The following is a 15,524-nucleotide window of genomic DNA, read 5'->3' as shown; positions in this document are numbered from 1 at the left end:
GTCATTTCACTTGTTAGGGTGATTAAATTAGCACTTAAAGATTTTTTTTTTTTTTGGACTGTGCACATTTTTAATTCATCAGAAGTGACAGAACAGACCCACGTGGGGGTGTGAACCAGCACACCGGCTGCTACTCACTGTTAGCTTAGCATTAGCTAGCACACCAGTGCCCACGCTGACCCGTCTGAACTGCTCTAACCCCGGTCGAATGGATCTCGGTGAACCTGGCGGCCCTTCGATCCTCCGGGCCGCCAGCGACCCCGCCGTTACCGGTGACCCCAGAGCGCTGCGCCATCTGACGGCCATGGAGACCACCTGCCGGGTGTCGCCTTACTTCGACGGCGTCCAGACGGACATCCACCCGGACATGCGGTCGCTGCTGGCAGTCTGGATGTTTGAGGTATGAGCATCGGTGTCCAGTAAAACTTCCACACAGTCAGGAGTCATAAGTGACATACAGGAGTGTGTGTGTGTGTGTTCAGGTGTGTGAGGAGCAGAAATGTGAGGAGGAGGTTCTCCCGCAGGCGGTGCTCTACCTGGACCGGTACCTGAGCCGCTCATCCGTCCGCAGGTCCAGCCTGCAGCTGTTGGGGGCCGTCTGCCTGCTGCTGGCCTCCAAGATGAGAGAGACGGTTCCCCTCACCGCCGGCAAGCTGTGCGTCTACACAGACCACTCGGTGTCGGTCTCAGACATCCTGGTAACTGTTTCACCTCTACCACACTCTACATTGGAGACCACAGCATAGACCACCTCATTCACAATACCAGCAGCACTAAACCATGTTAACCACCAACGATACAGATCTGCAAGCAAAATCATTTAAACCCCATTATACATTAGTTTTGTTTTTTTCAATAACCACTTACATTTAACAGCTGATATGACCTGCTGAAAAAGTATGCTTACTTGACTGAGTAATCTTAGTCTTTTCCTCAACGGCAAAGATCTCTGGTTCTGTAATATTTCTGTGTTTGCACGCTGCGACCACCTTCTTCCCACCTAAACCCCAATTTAAAGCGTCCATGACTTTTAAGCCAGCTGACTTTGACTGGACTTCTGAAACCAAATTTAGGTGGACCTTAAAGTATGGTGGGGATTATTGTGTCTTTGGGATGTCCACTAAGTCCCAAGCTTCAGCTTGTTTACAGATGGTGTGTGTGTGTGTGTGTGTGTGTGTGTGTGTGTGTGTGTGTGTGTGTGTGTGTGTGTGTGTGTGTGTGTGTGTGTGTGTGTGTGTGTTGCAGCAGTGGGAGGTGTCGGTGGTGTCCAGGTTGGACTGGTGTCTGGCCTCTGTGGTCCCCTCGGACTTCCTGGAGCCGATTCTTCCCGTCCTTCCTTTTTGTCGACCTCAGCATCTTCCTGCCATACGCAGACATGTTCACGCCTACATCGCCCTGGCAGCTACTGGTGAGTTACATGACGGAGTTACAACACATGAGATGCATTTTCCTCTAAATTTATTTATGTACTCAATTTCAAGGCCATTTTATGATTCTAATGCATTAAAGACAGATATTTTATCTCCCCTGTGGCTGAATTAGAATTTTGTGATTAGAGAGCATTAACAGTAATGCTTTAATGACTCTTCATTGAGTGGGCAGTGGATGCAAAGCAGCCATAACTTTGGTCACAATGTGTCAGCAGTTCATTTTGTTGACTGAGAGCTGAGTTTGTATAATCCTGCATTGTCTGCTATGAAAGACCTACGTCCGACTATTCAGCTGACTGATTTCCCACAAATCTCTGTGATGCTGCCTGAGGCTACAGGTCACAGTTAAACCATCAGCCTGGGCCGTTATCGATGAACTGTGACTTTACAGGCCATAAAATGTGGGCGATTCCAGACTGCAGACAGTGGAATTTCTTTCAAAAAGGCATCTGAGGACGGACTGAAGGACTGACCTTTTGTCCTAGCAGCCTTGCCTGAAGCAGAGAGGATATAGTTTCAGATGATCAGGTTTAGGTGCCTGAAGTGTGTGCTTTGTCCACTAGGGTGGGTCCACATGGTGACATCCGTGTAATTGTCTACACGTAGATAATGATAACTTTCTCACTGTTGAAAATTTACTAGTAAATTAAGTAGACCAGAAATATTGGTGCCGATTCTATTCATTTTTTGTGTAAGTGGTCTTCCTCTCTGACTCCAGACTACAGGTTTTCTCTGTTCTTGCCCTCCACTGTTGCGTGTTCCTGTGTCAACATTGCCATGTCAAGTCTAAAGATAACGGACATTGCCTCTGATTCAGTTATGAAGTTTTTGGCCAAGCTTTTGTCTATTGATCTGGTAAGGATTAACACACGTTATCAGATGAAATCTCTTTTTAACTATGCTTTGTTTCTGATATAGTTAAATTCATGTTTAAAAGAGCAACCAGAGTAGAATTTTTCTAGAAGGCAACAGAAAATGTGTACCTGCAATGCGATCTACTGATGAACTTGTGGACGTTCTTCTTTCTATCCAACCCTGAACAGAGCTCTGTCCTGCTCTGCTATCACCAGCTACGGAGTGTGTTGGAGCACAACTTACCCTCTTGTTTCCACACAAGTGCCTGCAGACCAGGACACAGCTCAGGGATCAGCGACACCTCTGCTGACACTCAGAACGTTGCGTTGACACCGATGACATCCAGCTAAAACACTCCTCTTCCCCGTCATGGACGGTTTGAATGATTTGCAAATTTAGTCATGAGACTGAACACGAAGACTACCAGAATATACACATCTTAAATTAAATGTTTAATCAAATTGTTGCTCTGCATGTTCAAACATTTCAAACTTGGTATTTTGAGTTCATGTTTACTTTTTATATGTGCACAGTTGTGATAGATTTGGATAGATGTTCTTTGAGTTTCAGTACAATTATTCTGTCACTACTTGTTTACTGTATCCGGTACCGTTTCAACAAAGCATTTGCATAAAAGGTCAATAACAACATTAGACAGAACTTGACTTCTCCAGAATTTTTAATGATTTGCTTTTCATCCCAGTCACACAGCCAGTAAAACATCAGTTGGTGTCAAACACAGTTGTAGTCGTAGATAAAGAACAAAAATATAAATAGTCTGCAAGTCTGCAGAGCTTCTGGTATGAGAGAGAAGAACTTTAAAAAATGCAAAAATGTACATTGAAAGGTTAATGTTTTGTTTTTTTTAACCACACTTGATTATTGAAATGATCAGTAATCTGTGAGAAATTACAAAACTTCCAGTTGAAATGAAGGAATTCCTCATTTACTACTCTATACAGGCTTTTATCCTCAAAACATGAATAACATTAAAAAACTTTACACATTCCAGTTTCTGAACCAACAGCAAGACACTGGCCTCTGCCTTGTGCAACGTTTATTACAAAATAACAAATAAATTTAAAGATTACCTGGTATTCTGTTACCTGTTAAAACTATTCCAGTTACTGGTTTGATGCTGTACTTTAACGTCAGGCATGTTAATAAAATGAAGTATCTCCAGTGTGCAACATGAAATTTAACACAAAATGAACACAATATACTGATGTACCTCTGTCTCAACATCAGGACATATTTCATGAAGCAGAATTAGCAAGTTAGATAACTATTACAAGTGATATGAAATCTTGTCTTAAATGATCATCACCCTGTATTAGTCATGAATTTTGACGTTAAACCTAACAAATGTTTTATCGGTTTCGATCCAGCTTTGTGAAATACTGTCCGCCCCAGGGTGTGTGGATATTTTGAATTAAAAAATTTTTTCAAAACACCTGAGCTTCATTCATGAGTGATCCTGAAAAATCAGTTGATGTGTTGCACATGAAGTGTGTGCAACATTATGCACTGCACACAGTTGTTATCTGGGACTCATGGTCCACGTTTACACTCACATTACTGGTTTTCAAAATTCAGCTTGTGACCTTCAAACATTCATGAGCTCCTCCCTTGTGTGAAACTTCCACCTGCATACATAAGAGTGAATGTCCTCCTGTGCGCTTGGAAACAAAAGCAGGTTTTTCTGGTTATGCTTGATTTGTGTCATGATTATTATTCAAGTCGTTATCCAAAAGTAATTTCAAGAAAACAATTTAAAAAAACACGCAAACATAAAAAAAGACTTGTAAGAGCTGGAAGCCAAAATCAAATCTAATTTGTACTTTTTTTTTTGGTGCTTTAAATAAGAAAAAAAATTCCTACAACAGCAAATGTGCTCTTTGGTACCCATGAAATGTAATATCCCCAACAATCGAAAGAATAAAACCTGTATGAGTGAACCCACCTTAATATTGAAAGTGTGTTACTGTCGTTATCTCAGGTAAACATTAGGGTTACCAGATGTCCAAGTTAAAATCCAATAGAACCATTAAGCCATAAACATTTCTCAAAAAGTCTACTGACAATACAACGCACTGACTTTAGCGGTGGTGGAATGTTCAGCGGTTTTGTGACAGTAAAATGTCAGTTTCCTTGTTTAGGTCAACTGAGCATCCTGGTTCACCAAATCTTACTTCTGATGTATAAGGTTTGAAGTAATTTTTTTCAATAACTAGTTTGACAGCAAGCTCGTGTTGAACACCAAAATTCCTGAATGACCAACAGCAGCATCTTATTCCTCCTGAGGATTTTGAAATGGAACTTGTTGGCTGTTGATTATCATTTTTGTGCCATCAGGTTATTTTAAACCTTACATTCGAACGATAAACTATTCATAAATCAATTTTAGGATGAATTTATCAATCACCTTCAAAAATACAATCTGATGTTGACGCAAAAGCCACGTCCGTTTTTTGGTGCCGTTCGATTCCTGAAGTAAGTCGATATGATTATCACCGGTATGTTGGTGAGTTCATGGAATCTACTTTGGCCATCGTGTCTTCAGCGGTGTGAAGTCCATTAAAAACAAATATTTCACCAGAATCCTTAACTAGTTTCTGGTCTTTGGCTTGCTGCAGAGCCTCGAAAAACAATGGCCTGTTTATAAGCCTGGGTTACGTTATCGCAGTCTGTGATGGAAAAGGCACTGTCTGCCACACCAGCCTTGTAGCAATCCCAAGGCCTTAGCGACCCCTCCCCAAGAATCCTGTCCTCCTGGATGTCCAGTAAGTTGTCAGCAGAGACTGATCCTCTCATGCTGACCTTGACTCGATGATCCTTTTGTCTTAGAGGTCCAACACAGTCTGGTAGATCCAGTTGGTCAAAAGACTCTGAAGACAGGATGCTGTCCTCGCTTATGGCCCCGCTTGGTTTTGACCTGCCCCCCTCCAGGGGCAGTGAGACAGCCAGCTGGTCCAGAGAGCCAAAGTCCTGCAGCCCGCTTGAGGAGAATTTTCCATTGTGCTTCAAGATGCCCTTTCTGTATGTTGGTGCTGAAGGGCAATCTTTCGTTTGCGGCACCCAGCCAGAGTCGCTGTTTTCTGGGGAGGATGAGTAGTACCCGGACTCCTGCTCCGTTGGCTTCTTCAGGATACCTCTGCGAGGCAGCAAAGCAGCAGACGGGGTGCTGGATGGTTCAGGTGAAGTCAAAGCACTTCGAGTTGGATTTACAGCAGGGGGTTCTGTCGTTGCCTTCTGCTTCAAGCTGTTGCGTTTCTTTAAAATACCTTTACAGGGACGACTGTCTGCACCAGCCTCGTGAGCGGTCTGGGAAACATTGTTCTCCTTACGTGACCTTCTCAGAGAACGCTGCCGCACTACTTCCCCTCCTCCACCCTGAGAGCGGAGCAAGCAGCGCATTTTGGTGCCGTTCTCCAGTAAAGGCCTAGAAGTGCGACGTAGCCAGTTAGCAACACTTGCTAGCCCAGCAGGGTGTGTTGATGGAGAGGTTGGTGAGCTGGTCTGTCCAACTGGACTGCTCTTTGTCTCAGCCAGTAGCGGCTGCTGGTAGCCCCAGTTGAGCCACCAATGTCCTGCAATGTCTTCAATGGTGGCTCTGCGCTCAGGATTTACCATTAGCATCCATCGGATGAGCCCACAAGCATCTGAGGGAGAGGAAGAAACACTGAAGTCGTCCTTTTTGTTTATAACTCAGAATGCGAGACATGATCTCAATGAAACAAATTGAACAACAAAGTGTAAACATCAAATCTGTGCTTCAGAGAATGTTTGGAGGAACTCACCAGAAGGGTTGCTGGGTTTTCGATAATTTCCTGTGCTTATCTGTTGAACCAGTGTCTTATGGCTCTGGCCATCAAACGGCATGGTCCCGTGCACCATCGTGTACAACAGCACACCCAGGGACCAGCTGTCCACCTCAGGCCCACGGTATGGACGTCCATTGACGATCTCTGGGGACGCATACAGAGGGCTGCCACAGAAGGTCTGAAGATACCCATCGCCATGATAAAGGTTCGACAGGCCGAAGTCTGCAATCTGTGAGATGAAGCAGGGACCATGAAGAGCTGCATCATCAGTGTCATGATTTATTCCTGCTTCTCGCATTTTAAGTACATTTTTAAGTAAATCATGATGAACCACATTTACACTTAAGACAAAATATCCTGATTTTCCCACTGATGACTTTATTAACTTCATTTATAATGCTGAGTATATATAATAGATGCTATTACAAAACAAAAGAACATTTGTAATCATCATCTTGAAGTAGAATAATTTTTATATGCTCCTTTTCATGGTCAGTGTGCCACTTCATACCTTTACGTTGCCGTTCCCATCTAGTAAAATATTCTCCAGTTTCAGGTCCCGGTGTACAATTCCATTCTGGAAAAAAAAAAAGAGTTTTGAATTTAACAAGATTTATTTTACAATGACGATTTCTCCACTTAAGTCCCAACACCCCAGTTCACTGGAAGCCATTCATATTACATAAAAAGATAGATCAGTCCATTTTTTTCCACAGTGTAGACTTTCTTCCTGGTACTTCAGTTATGCTTCATTGTCCTCGACTCAGCAGGGGGGCATAACTTTGACTCAAGCACTTTGAATTTGTTTTCCTTTCAAACATTCAGCAACTGCTTCTGTTACTTATGGAAACTTGAAGCTGAGGTGGAAGCATTCATACTTTCTTTACGAGATGTGTTATATAGAATTCTATAAATAAGTACTGCAGTCAGTACTTTGGAATTAGTATTATATGCTGGCATAAGTAACATAATAAAAAGGGATTAAATGCCCCTTCTTGATTTTTGTAATAAAAATATAAATTTGTTAATATATCAGTACACAAAAAACCTGAAAAGGTCAGTTATGTAAGACTGTATGATAAGGCAAAATGTGTGAATACAAACTGTTCTACAAATACACTAAACAATAGTGTGCTGTAAATGTAATTACACAGCTATGGACCACAGGAACTTGTGTGTGTGTGTGTGTGTGTGTGTGTGTGTGTGTGTGTGTGTGTGTGTGTGTGTGTGTGTGTGTGTGTGTGTGTGTGTGTGTGTGTGTGTGTGTGTGTGTGTGTGTGTGTGTGTGTGTGTGTGTGTGTGTAGAGCCCTTCTGTTCCATGACACCCTCATTAGAGTGTGAGACCATGCGTGTGTGTGCTGGCCTTTAGCCCCCGATGCTACCTCGCTGCACACAAGTGTTCAGTTCCTCCTGCATCGTTCTCACAGCCTCCCTATTCAGGCCAGCAGCCTGACAGTGAGTAATGCCCCTTATGTAACTTTCAGGGTGCCAATGCCCTGGAAAAGTACAACTAGTGAGCAGCGACCATTAAGTGTGACGTAGCAGCGGCATAGAGAGAGCTAATTTCCAGCAGAAAAATAACTTTTACTTCTTGTGTGAGACTAACAATCCACATTCCACATGGTATATTCTGTGACATGTTCCATAGGAGAGTGTTGGATAGATAGGATACCTTACCTGATGGCAGTAGTGCACAGCTGACACAATTTGCCTGAAGAAATGCCTGGCCTCCCGCTCAGAGATGTTCTTCCTATCACAGATGTAGTCGTACAGATCCCCTCGGCTGGCATATTCCATCACAATCACAATTTTGTCCTTGTTTTCAAATACTAGAAATAACAAATAAAACAAAAACACCTGAATGACTTCAAGGTTTCAAATTCAACACAATCACCAGAATGGGATTGAATCAATACATCCTTATATTCCAGTACAACACTCAGTATTCCATGGGGCTCCACACATGGAGCCCCATGGAGTCCACTGATGTGGATTGTGGATTCTTATTAGGCTTGGGGGGCGTTTGAAGACACGAGGGACTACGAATTACCCTGCAGCACCGACGAGTCATGACACGATAGTGATGCTTATGTAACCTGGGGTCAGCTGTCAAGACAAAGACTTGCGTGACCAAACTCTGACTCTCAAACAGAGGCTGATTGAGGACTCTTTTCAGAGTCAGAAACAGCTCTCTCTCTCTCTCTCTCTCACACACACACACACACACACACACACACACACACACACACACACACACACACACACACACACACACACACACACACACACACACACACACACACACACACACACACAGACACACAGCTATACCTTCATATATGGTGATGATGTGCGAGTGACACAGTGTAGACATGATCTCGATTTCTCGGCGAATGTGAACCAGTTCTTGTTCATCCTTGATCTTCTCCTTTCTGATTGACTTTATGGCAACCTAAAAGGAGAGAGAGAAAAAAGATCTGGCTTTTGGTGATAAGAATAATTAAGTTTGTATTTTCTTCTGAAGAGAGAATCTTGGAGCTAATCATTAAAATGGTAGCGTTGTTTCTTCTGATGAACAATTAGGACGGTTGTCTTCTTGTGAGAGGAACAACAGGCAGCCAACTGGAAACGGGATTTCAACAAGGCAGAGGGTCACGTATTGTCTGCTGCCAAAGACATCTATTGTGTGCTTGTTATGAACTGTAGAGTCTGTGAAATATGTAGACGAAGGAAATTAAAATCTGAATAGTCCCTGTTTGGGTCTGTATTCATAGAGAAGCTTTGCCCAGTGTGTAAACACGTCTTCATGTTGTGTTTGCCCATTTGAAGCTCAGATGCCTGGAATTCCTTTTCTCACCGAGTGCGTCATCAGTCTATCCCAACTTTGCAGGGTGCCGTGAGGCACCAGATGGCATGGGTGGAGGGGCGTCCTTGTTTCTGCTCCTTTCTAACCCTCGATGCTTCCAGACGTGGAAATGAGTAAAGCAGAGATGTGTTTTATCTCTCTACCACTCAATTGTCTCCCGTCATGAGTCACTGTCTGGCTCAGATTCTCCTCCATTATGTGGCTGCATTCGCACCACCTTGAACTTTTTCCTGATTCCTGGATCTGAGGTTTCCTGCAGTTGTTTGCGTAGCTGTCAGACAGGCTGAACTCAAACTCATGATGAGCTCACACCCCTGTGCAGTTATCTGGATGTGTGCGATCTTTGTTAACGTCAGCTCAGTCCATGCAGCGGTCACTTAGGTCAAAGTTTTTCATATTTAAAGAGAGTTCTTGAACCATCAGAATCTTACGTAATCAAAAAAAACTGATCCAAACACCAAAGCCAATGTTACCATGAACCATACCGTTTAACAATATATATACTTATTAGTCCATACATGAATGCTAGTTTCACAGATATTTTTGCATCAGCGGTTATTTGTAGAGGTAATGCTAAGGGGATAAACTAATTGCTTTTGATGATTTGACAGTCTTTAGCAAAAGTCTCAAACATTTTTTAGTTCTGGCTTCTCATTTTCTTCACTTCTTTTCCTGACTTTTCTAAAATGTATCTTTTTTCATATTTTAAGGCAATTTTTTTATAATTATAATTTTTTTATAATTGCACCTTTGCGACCTTTGCATATAATGGATATATAATTTACTGAATTCAGTTATTAATGGTGCAACCAGTTACACTGACTGACTACAACAGTTTGAAATTTGCCAGCTGCTGCTGTTAATCCCTTCAAGCCTATCCCAAAGAAAAATGTCAAAGAATTATTATATGTGGGTCAGCACAATTATGGTACTTAAATAGTGTCTTAGCGTCACAATTTACACTTAGCGAAAGGGAACAGCTGTAGGGCCACACGGTATGCATGACAGAGGAATATGCGTTGTCATCTCACTCATATTGTCAATACTAAAGGGAAGTAGGAAATAAAAGGGAATGTGGTTGCTATTTGCAGCCAATATTAACTTCCTGCTAAACTGCATGTTCTTCCAAATGCTCCACTCAGTGTTTTAGTATTATGAACATGGATTTTAAGTGTGGCGTTCAGACCGTTGCACCAACATTATCCCATAAAAACCGAGTTGGCAGACAGAGATGGGTGTGGAGACAAGGCTGAACTTGTATCACTAGATTCGGGCTCAGAGGGGAAATTCCTAACACTCATTTCCTTAACTTCCCAGAGTGATCACACGTAACAAACATGATGCTTTGACACGAGTGAAATAAATCCGAAAAACATGACTAAGGTGTAACAAAGAGTTCAATGGATGAGTATCTGTTTTCTAACTGTTCTTTGATGAGTCACTTATACCTGAGAAGTGTAGAGCGTTTGCAACAAAACAACCAAAACAAAATGTGCATAATGACGTAACCAACAAAGAGTGACTCTGTAAAATGTTCACAAAGGTCATTTTTCACACTGATAGTTCTTATGCAGGCATTTTTAATAGTCAAACCATCTTTATATTACAATGTGGGACACAATTTATTTGCCTTGAAATATAAAATCTTAAACTTTAAACATAAAACACAGATTATGAGTGTGATTCATGGATGAGAAATCTCATTGACCTTTGTTTATGCTGTTTGGAGATAACATCTTCCATCCAAATACCTTCAGTTTCTCCTTCGGTTATGGAGAACTGGAAACCACCTCGAAGGCTGCTGGCAATCCCCCCCTCATTGGAATCTCAGAAACTTATTGAACTTTTCCCATCATAATCCCCAAACACTTACTTTCCACTTTCCTTTAAATAATTCAGTGAATATGTGAAACTTCTATATAAACACTTTTTTCTTCTTCTTTCAAATGGACAAATTCACAGAAATACATTTTGGATGCAGTATTTGTAGGAGGACCTCACACAAAAGTAACAGCTGTAAAATAATCCAGTGATTCACTTTCACGAAAACACACAGATTATCAGCGCCTGGATTCTGTATTAGTAGTTTTCATTTACTTCATTGGGAGTTTCTCAATCCTGAAAACCCAAACAAACACAAGTAGCTCCATTTTTTACAACCTCTCTCTCCCTCACCCTCTCTCATATATATATGTGTGTGTGTGTGTGTGTGTGTGTGTGTGTGTGTGTGTGTGTGTGTGTGTGTATAAACTGGTGAGAATAAAAAAAAACTTAAATGTGTTTTTTAAAAAACCCCAGCTGATTCAGTGATACTAAGTGCAAAGCCAGGCCTGGAGAAAGCAGAGCGCTCATCCAAAACAAACAATGATCACTAAAGCAAACTAAAGCTGGTTTGACAACCGACAAACCACCTGAACTACAGACAACACCTGTTTCACACTCAGGCTGCGGGTTCAGATCTTCTGTTAACTTCACTTGAACCGAAACCTGATCCATAAATTGTCAAACACACACACACACACACACACACACACACACACACACACACACACACACACACACGCACACACACACACACACACACACACCATAAAGCAGACTGTTCATGTCCAACCTTACCAGCCTGCCGGACCGCTCTCTGGCCTTCTTCACTTTGCCGTAGGTTCCCTTTCCGAGGGTCTCCAGGAACTCGTACCGGTGCTTCAGGTTGTGCTTGTGGTGGTGTCTCTTCACGGCTTGCCTTCTCACGGTCACCTGCGTGGGAGCTCTGCCGCCGTCACCGGGCGTCAGGTCCCCCAGAGACAGCCTGCGGTGTGCAGACAGCCGGTTGGAACCGAAGCTGTCCATCTCGTTACCACCTTGTGTTTTACTGCGATAATGCTAAGGAATCTGGTGTCATTGTAAACGAGCGCTCCTTTCTGCGGATCTGCTTCTGAAGCTGTGTTGGGTTCGGTTCCTAACGCAGTGCCAACCTGGAGGACGGAGCTACAGCTAAACGGTGACGACAAACCAGACAGGCGGCGCGTCCGTCCCCTCTCAGACGCTGCACGAGACTCACAGCTGCCGCACGCGCTCACCGAAGCGGAACGTAGAGGCGGAACTTAGAGGCGGAACTTAGAGGCGGAACTTAGAGGCGGAACTTAGAGGCGGAACGTAGAGGCGGAACGTAGAGGCGGAACTTAGAGGCGGAACTTAGAGGCGGAACACCGGGGCGGAACGCCGTCAGCGGCGGACACGTCAAAGGGTCGAGGGGCGTGTCAGCTAAACGGAGCGTTTGTTTTCTTTATCCAGGGAGGTCTTCACTTCGTCAACAGCACTGTCAATTAAAGACGATTTTAATGGCGCATGCGCTCTTTGAGTGAGTCTTTGTCACCTGGCAGTCATTCCTGCGTTAATAGGCAGCGATTAACAAAAGGCTGGATATGAATAAAGTTTCATAACTTTCTTAACCATTTAATTGATTGTCTTTTTTGTCACGACACGCACCTTAGCGTGCTCTCGCTAGATGCAGCATCCAGCTCAACAATTAGTAGTTTCATTATTAGAGAAAGTGTGTTTGGTGTTTACCTTTCTTGGAAGTTTTTCTTATTTCTATATCGGTTTAATTTTTTTTATGTTATACAATATATTACATATTTTTATATTGTGTTTTCACCCTTGTCCGGAGGATTGGTTCCTTGTTCAGCAGCATAATGTTGAAACTACATCAGTTGGGAAATATCTCATTAGATTTTCATGTAAACCCGAAAAAGTGTTTTTAAAAAAACTTTTCTATATTCCTCAAAGTCAAATACAGCAATTTTTTAGAATTTCCTTTATAAATATTGTTTGTTTGAAAATAACATGAATAATGTGCAAAGACTGAACTGCAATACTGTATGTCATTTCTTTACCATTGAACTATCTCATTAAATTGTTTTCCCAGGTTTGTTTGGGGTTTTTTTTTACTGAAAATATGGCTCAATGATGAACTGGAGGCAATAATATTTGCTGTGTTACTGTGAATGTCACACTGAGAACATTTGAGTTTCCTCAGGTCACTCAAGTAATAAGATCACTCCACCTTAAAGTATAAAAGGTGTGATAGGAGGATACATTACACGATAGTATAAAATACATATGAATTCAGATTTTTTTCCCGCTCTTTTTTGTTTTTGCCTGACCTCTGGAAGTACACAGACGGTTCATATGGATCAGGCTGTCCACATGCAGCTACTGGCTTGTCCTCCTTTTCCATATTAACTGACAGTTCAGTCGTGTGACGCCTGGAGAATCACATTGCCGAGAGGCTTTTGAGACAGCATCACATGCATTTCTCATCAGGGTTGATTTTTGTTATCCTTGAGAAGATTCTAACTACTTTTTACAGTGGGCCATTTGAGACCAATACATCTTCTCTGCATGCCAGAGTTTACAAAACAATTCTATATAAATTACATTTTATCAAGACCCACAAGGAACGACTGTTTGAGATCTACTGGACAAGATTGTGTTTTGATAGTGTCCCTAATTGTGTTAAAAATACAAAACTGATTTCAACATTTTATGAATGTGTGGAGCGTACAACAGGGAAGCTCAACAGTCTTTGTGGAGTTATACAAAAAATAACCAGACAGAACAAAAACATTTTCAGTATCAGGTGAAAGAATGTGTGTAGGTGCAGTTCAGTAAATTGGCTTAGAGACAGGGAATAAGGACAGTTGTTTTGTGTGATACTGATTTCTCTCACTCCCTTGTCTGCAGTAGGAAGCTGAACTTGAGGGTGTTGGCTAATCAGAGAGCATGTTGGAATCTGTGCGATCTTGTTTGAGGCCCAACTTTTGTTTATTTGCGTACTATTGAAAAAAATTAGCCAACATCAGCCACAGAGTCGTCACTGAGAGAACCCACATGGCTTTACCGTCATTAGTGTGTCCTCATTAGCAGTAATCCTCCACCTCATTGATGCAACCTCTTGATGTCATCCTATGGGACGGTGCCCACTCTTTGGTCAGAGCTGACGGAGTTGCTACTGAGTTTGAGGCTCCAAATCTGTGACATCATCCTCCAACAGAAACTGGCAACACACACAACACATGCGTGACTCTTTTAGCATGATGTGTTTTTCTCCTCAATCTTCCAGAATTTTTAGCAAGGCAGTGGTTGTTTTGGGATAAAAGCATTGAAGTTGTTTCACAAGAAATTTTGTTTTCTTAGAACTCATTTAATTCTGTCTTGTCTTATATAGTGCAAAAATCACAGCCAATGTTATCTGAAGACACTTTTCAGACAAGCAAATTTGTATGAGATTTTCATTCAAACTGACCTACATCTACAACCACATTTTAATTAGCGTTTTCTGCACTATAAGGTTCACAGGACTAAAAGGTGCACCTTCAATGAATGGCCCATTCCAAATTTTTTTCATATACAGCATAAGGCACACTGGATTATAAGATGCACTGTCATTTTTTTGAGAAAATTAACTGCTTTTAGGCGCGCCTTATGGTGCAGAAAATACTGTACAAGAAAGTCTCTCATATTTGACAAACATTGTAGGGGTACATTTTTAATTTCTGAAGCTATAGCAGTATGTTAATATCACGGTCACTTAAGCAAAGTAAAAGTGTGGGAGGAATACTGTTGCAAGTGTTTCAGTCATTGTCCATGTGACTGTGCAACAAGTAGAAAAAAAATAACCTTCACAATATTCAACCATGAGAAACCATGGTTAAATGCAATTTAGAAGCCATTTACATTAAAAAATAAAACATTTCACCTTGACACAGAAAACTTTTCTTGTATTCCATGTATAATCATTTCAAAATGCCACCATACCATCCAGTGTCAACAGGAAAAAATCGCCCTCCTCTGAAAATGCTGATGATGCAGACCTACTTCATGCATGACATACATACAGTTCCAGCCTGGGCAGACAGAACAATATGGACCAAAAACATTAAAAAATAAACCAATGCAAGACCACCTTCTTTGTCTATGGTGCAGACTCTGTTGAGTTTATTACTCCTCCAATGCAGATTTGCTGAACCAATACTGTGATCTTACTCTGATTCTGACGGTGTGCATCACAGATTACTGCTTTGATATGAATATCTTTTTCAGCCATTTTCAGCAGGACTGTGTGGATGAAGATTAATTCCAAAACATTGTGGTGTGAATGCAGAACTTTTTTTTAATCAAAATCAAAACCTTTTTTTCATTAATACTTTACCATGAAAAACAGAACATTCACAGCAAGAGGAGTGCATGATACTCTTCAGCAAATGCAGTAAACTAAAATATTGTCTGGCTGCCTTGCACCAGAAAATTACACCAAGCTTCATATTCCACTGTGTTAATTTGATTGCTTTACAGTATTTTGCAGACAAAATGTGGAAAATATCATCCTGTAAAAAACCGTGCGCTGAACTGAAATAAATCAGTAAACTTAAATGAGCTATTAAATGGTCCATCCATCCATCCATCCATCCATCTTCTTCCGCTTATCCGGGGTCGGGTCACGGGGGCAGCAGCTTAAGCAGGGAAGCCCAGACTTCCCTCTCCGTAGC

At 41.8% G+C, this 15,524-nt stretch overlaps 2 protein-coding genes across 2 annotated transcripts; one reads left to right on the top strand and one right to left on the bottom strand.

The window, feature by feature from the left end:
• The first annotated feature begins 167 nt into the window (after positions 1-167).
• On the top strand, positions 168-3,035 carry ccnd3 (cyclin D3). Its single transcript, XM_068315006.1, has 5 exons — positions 168-400; positions 483-698; positions 1,246-1,408; positions 2,149-2,285; positions 2,474-3,035. Exons 1-5 carry the CDS (start codon positions 209-211, stop codon positions 2,633-2,635), a joined length of 870 nt encoding a protein of 289 aa, XP_068171107.1. The 5' UTR covers positions 168-208; the 3' UTR covers positions 2,636-3,035.
• Positions 3,036-3,370: 335 nt separating this feature from the next.
• On the bottom strand, positions 3,371-12,326 carry nuak2 (NUAK family, SNF1-like kinase, 2). Its single transcript, XM_068315004.1, has 6 exons — positions 11,596-12,326; positions 8,442-8,562; positions 7,788-7,939; positions 6,621-6,686; positions 6,086-6,338; positions 3,371-5,947 (listed from the first exon to the last, which is right to left on the bottom strand). Exons 1-6 carry the CDS (start codon positions 11,821-11,823, stop codon positions 4,890-4,892), a joined length of 1,878 nt encoding a protein of 625 aa, XP_068171105.1. The 5' UTR covers positions 11,824-12,326; the 3' UTR covers positions 3,371-4,889.
• Positions 12,327-15,524: the final 3,198 nt, after the last annotated feature.

Source organism: Antennarius striatus, chromosome 5, assembly GCF_040054535.1.
Source record: "Antennarius striatus isolate MH-2024 chromosome 5, ASM4005453v1, whole genome shotgun sequence".
Lineage (NCBI taxonomy): Eukaryota > Metazoa > Chordata > Actinopteri > Lophiiformes > Antennariidae > Antennarius > Antennarius striatus.
Note: the sequence above shows the minus strand (reverse complement) of the source record. Positions and strands in the feature narration are given on the sequence as shown.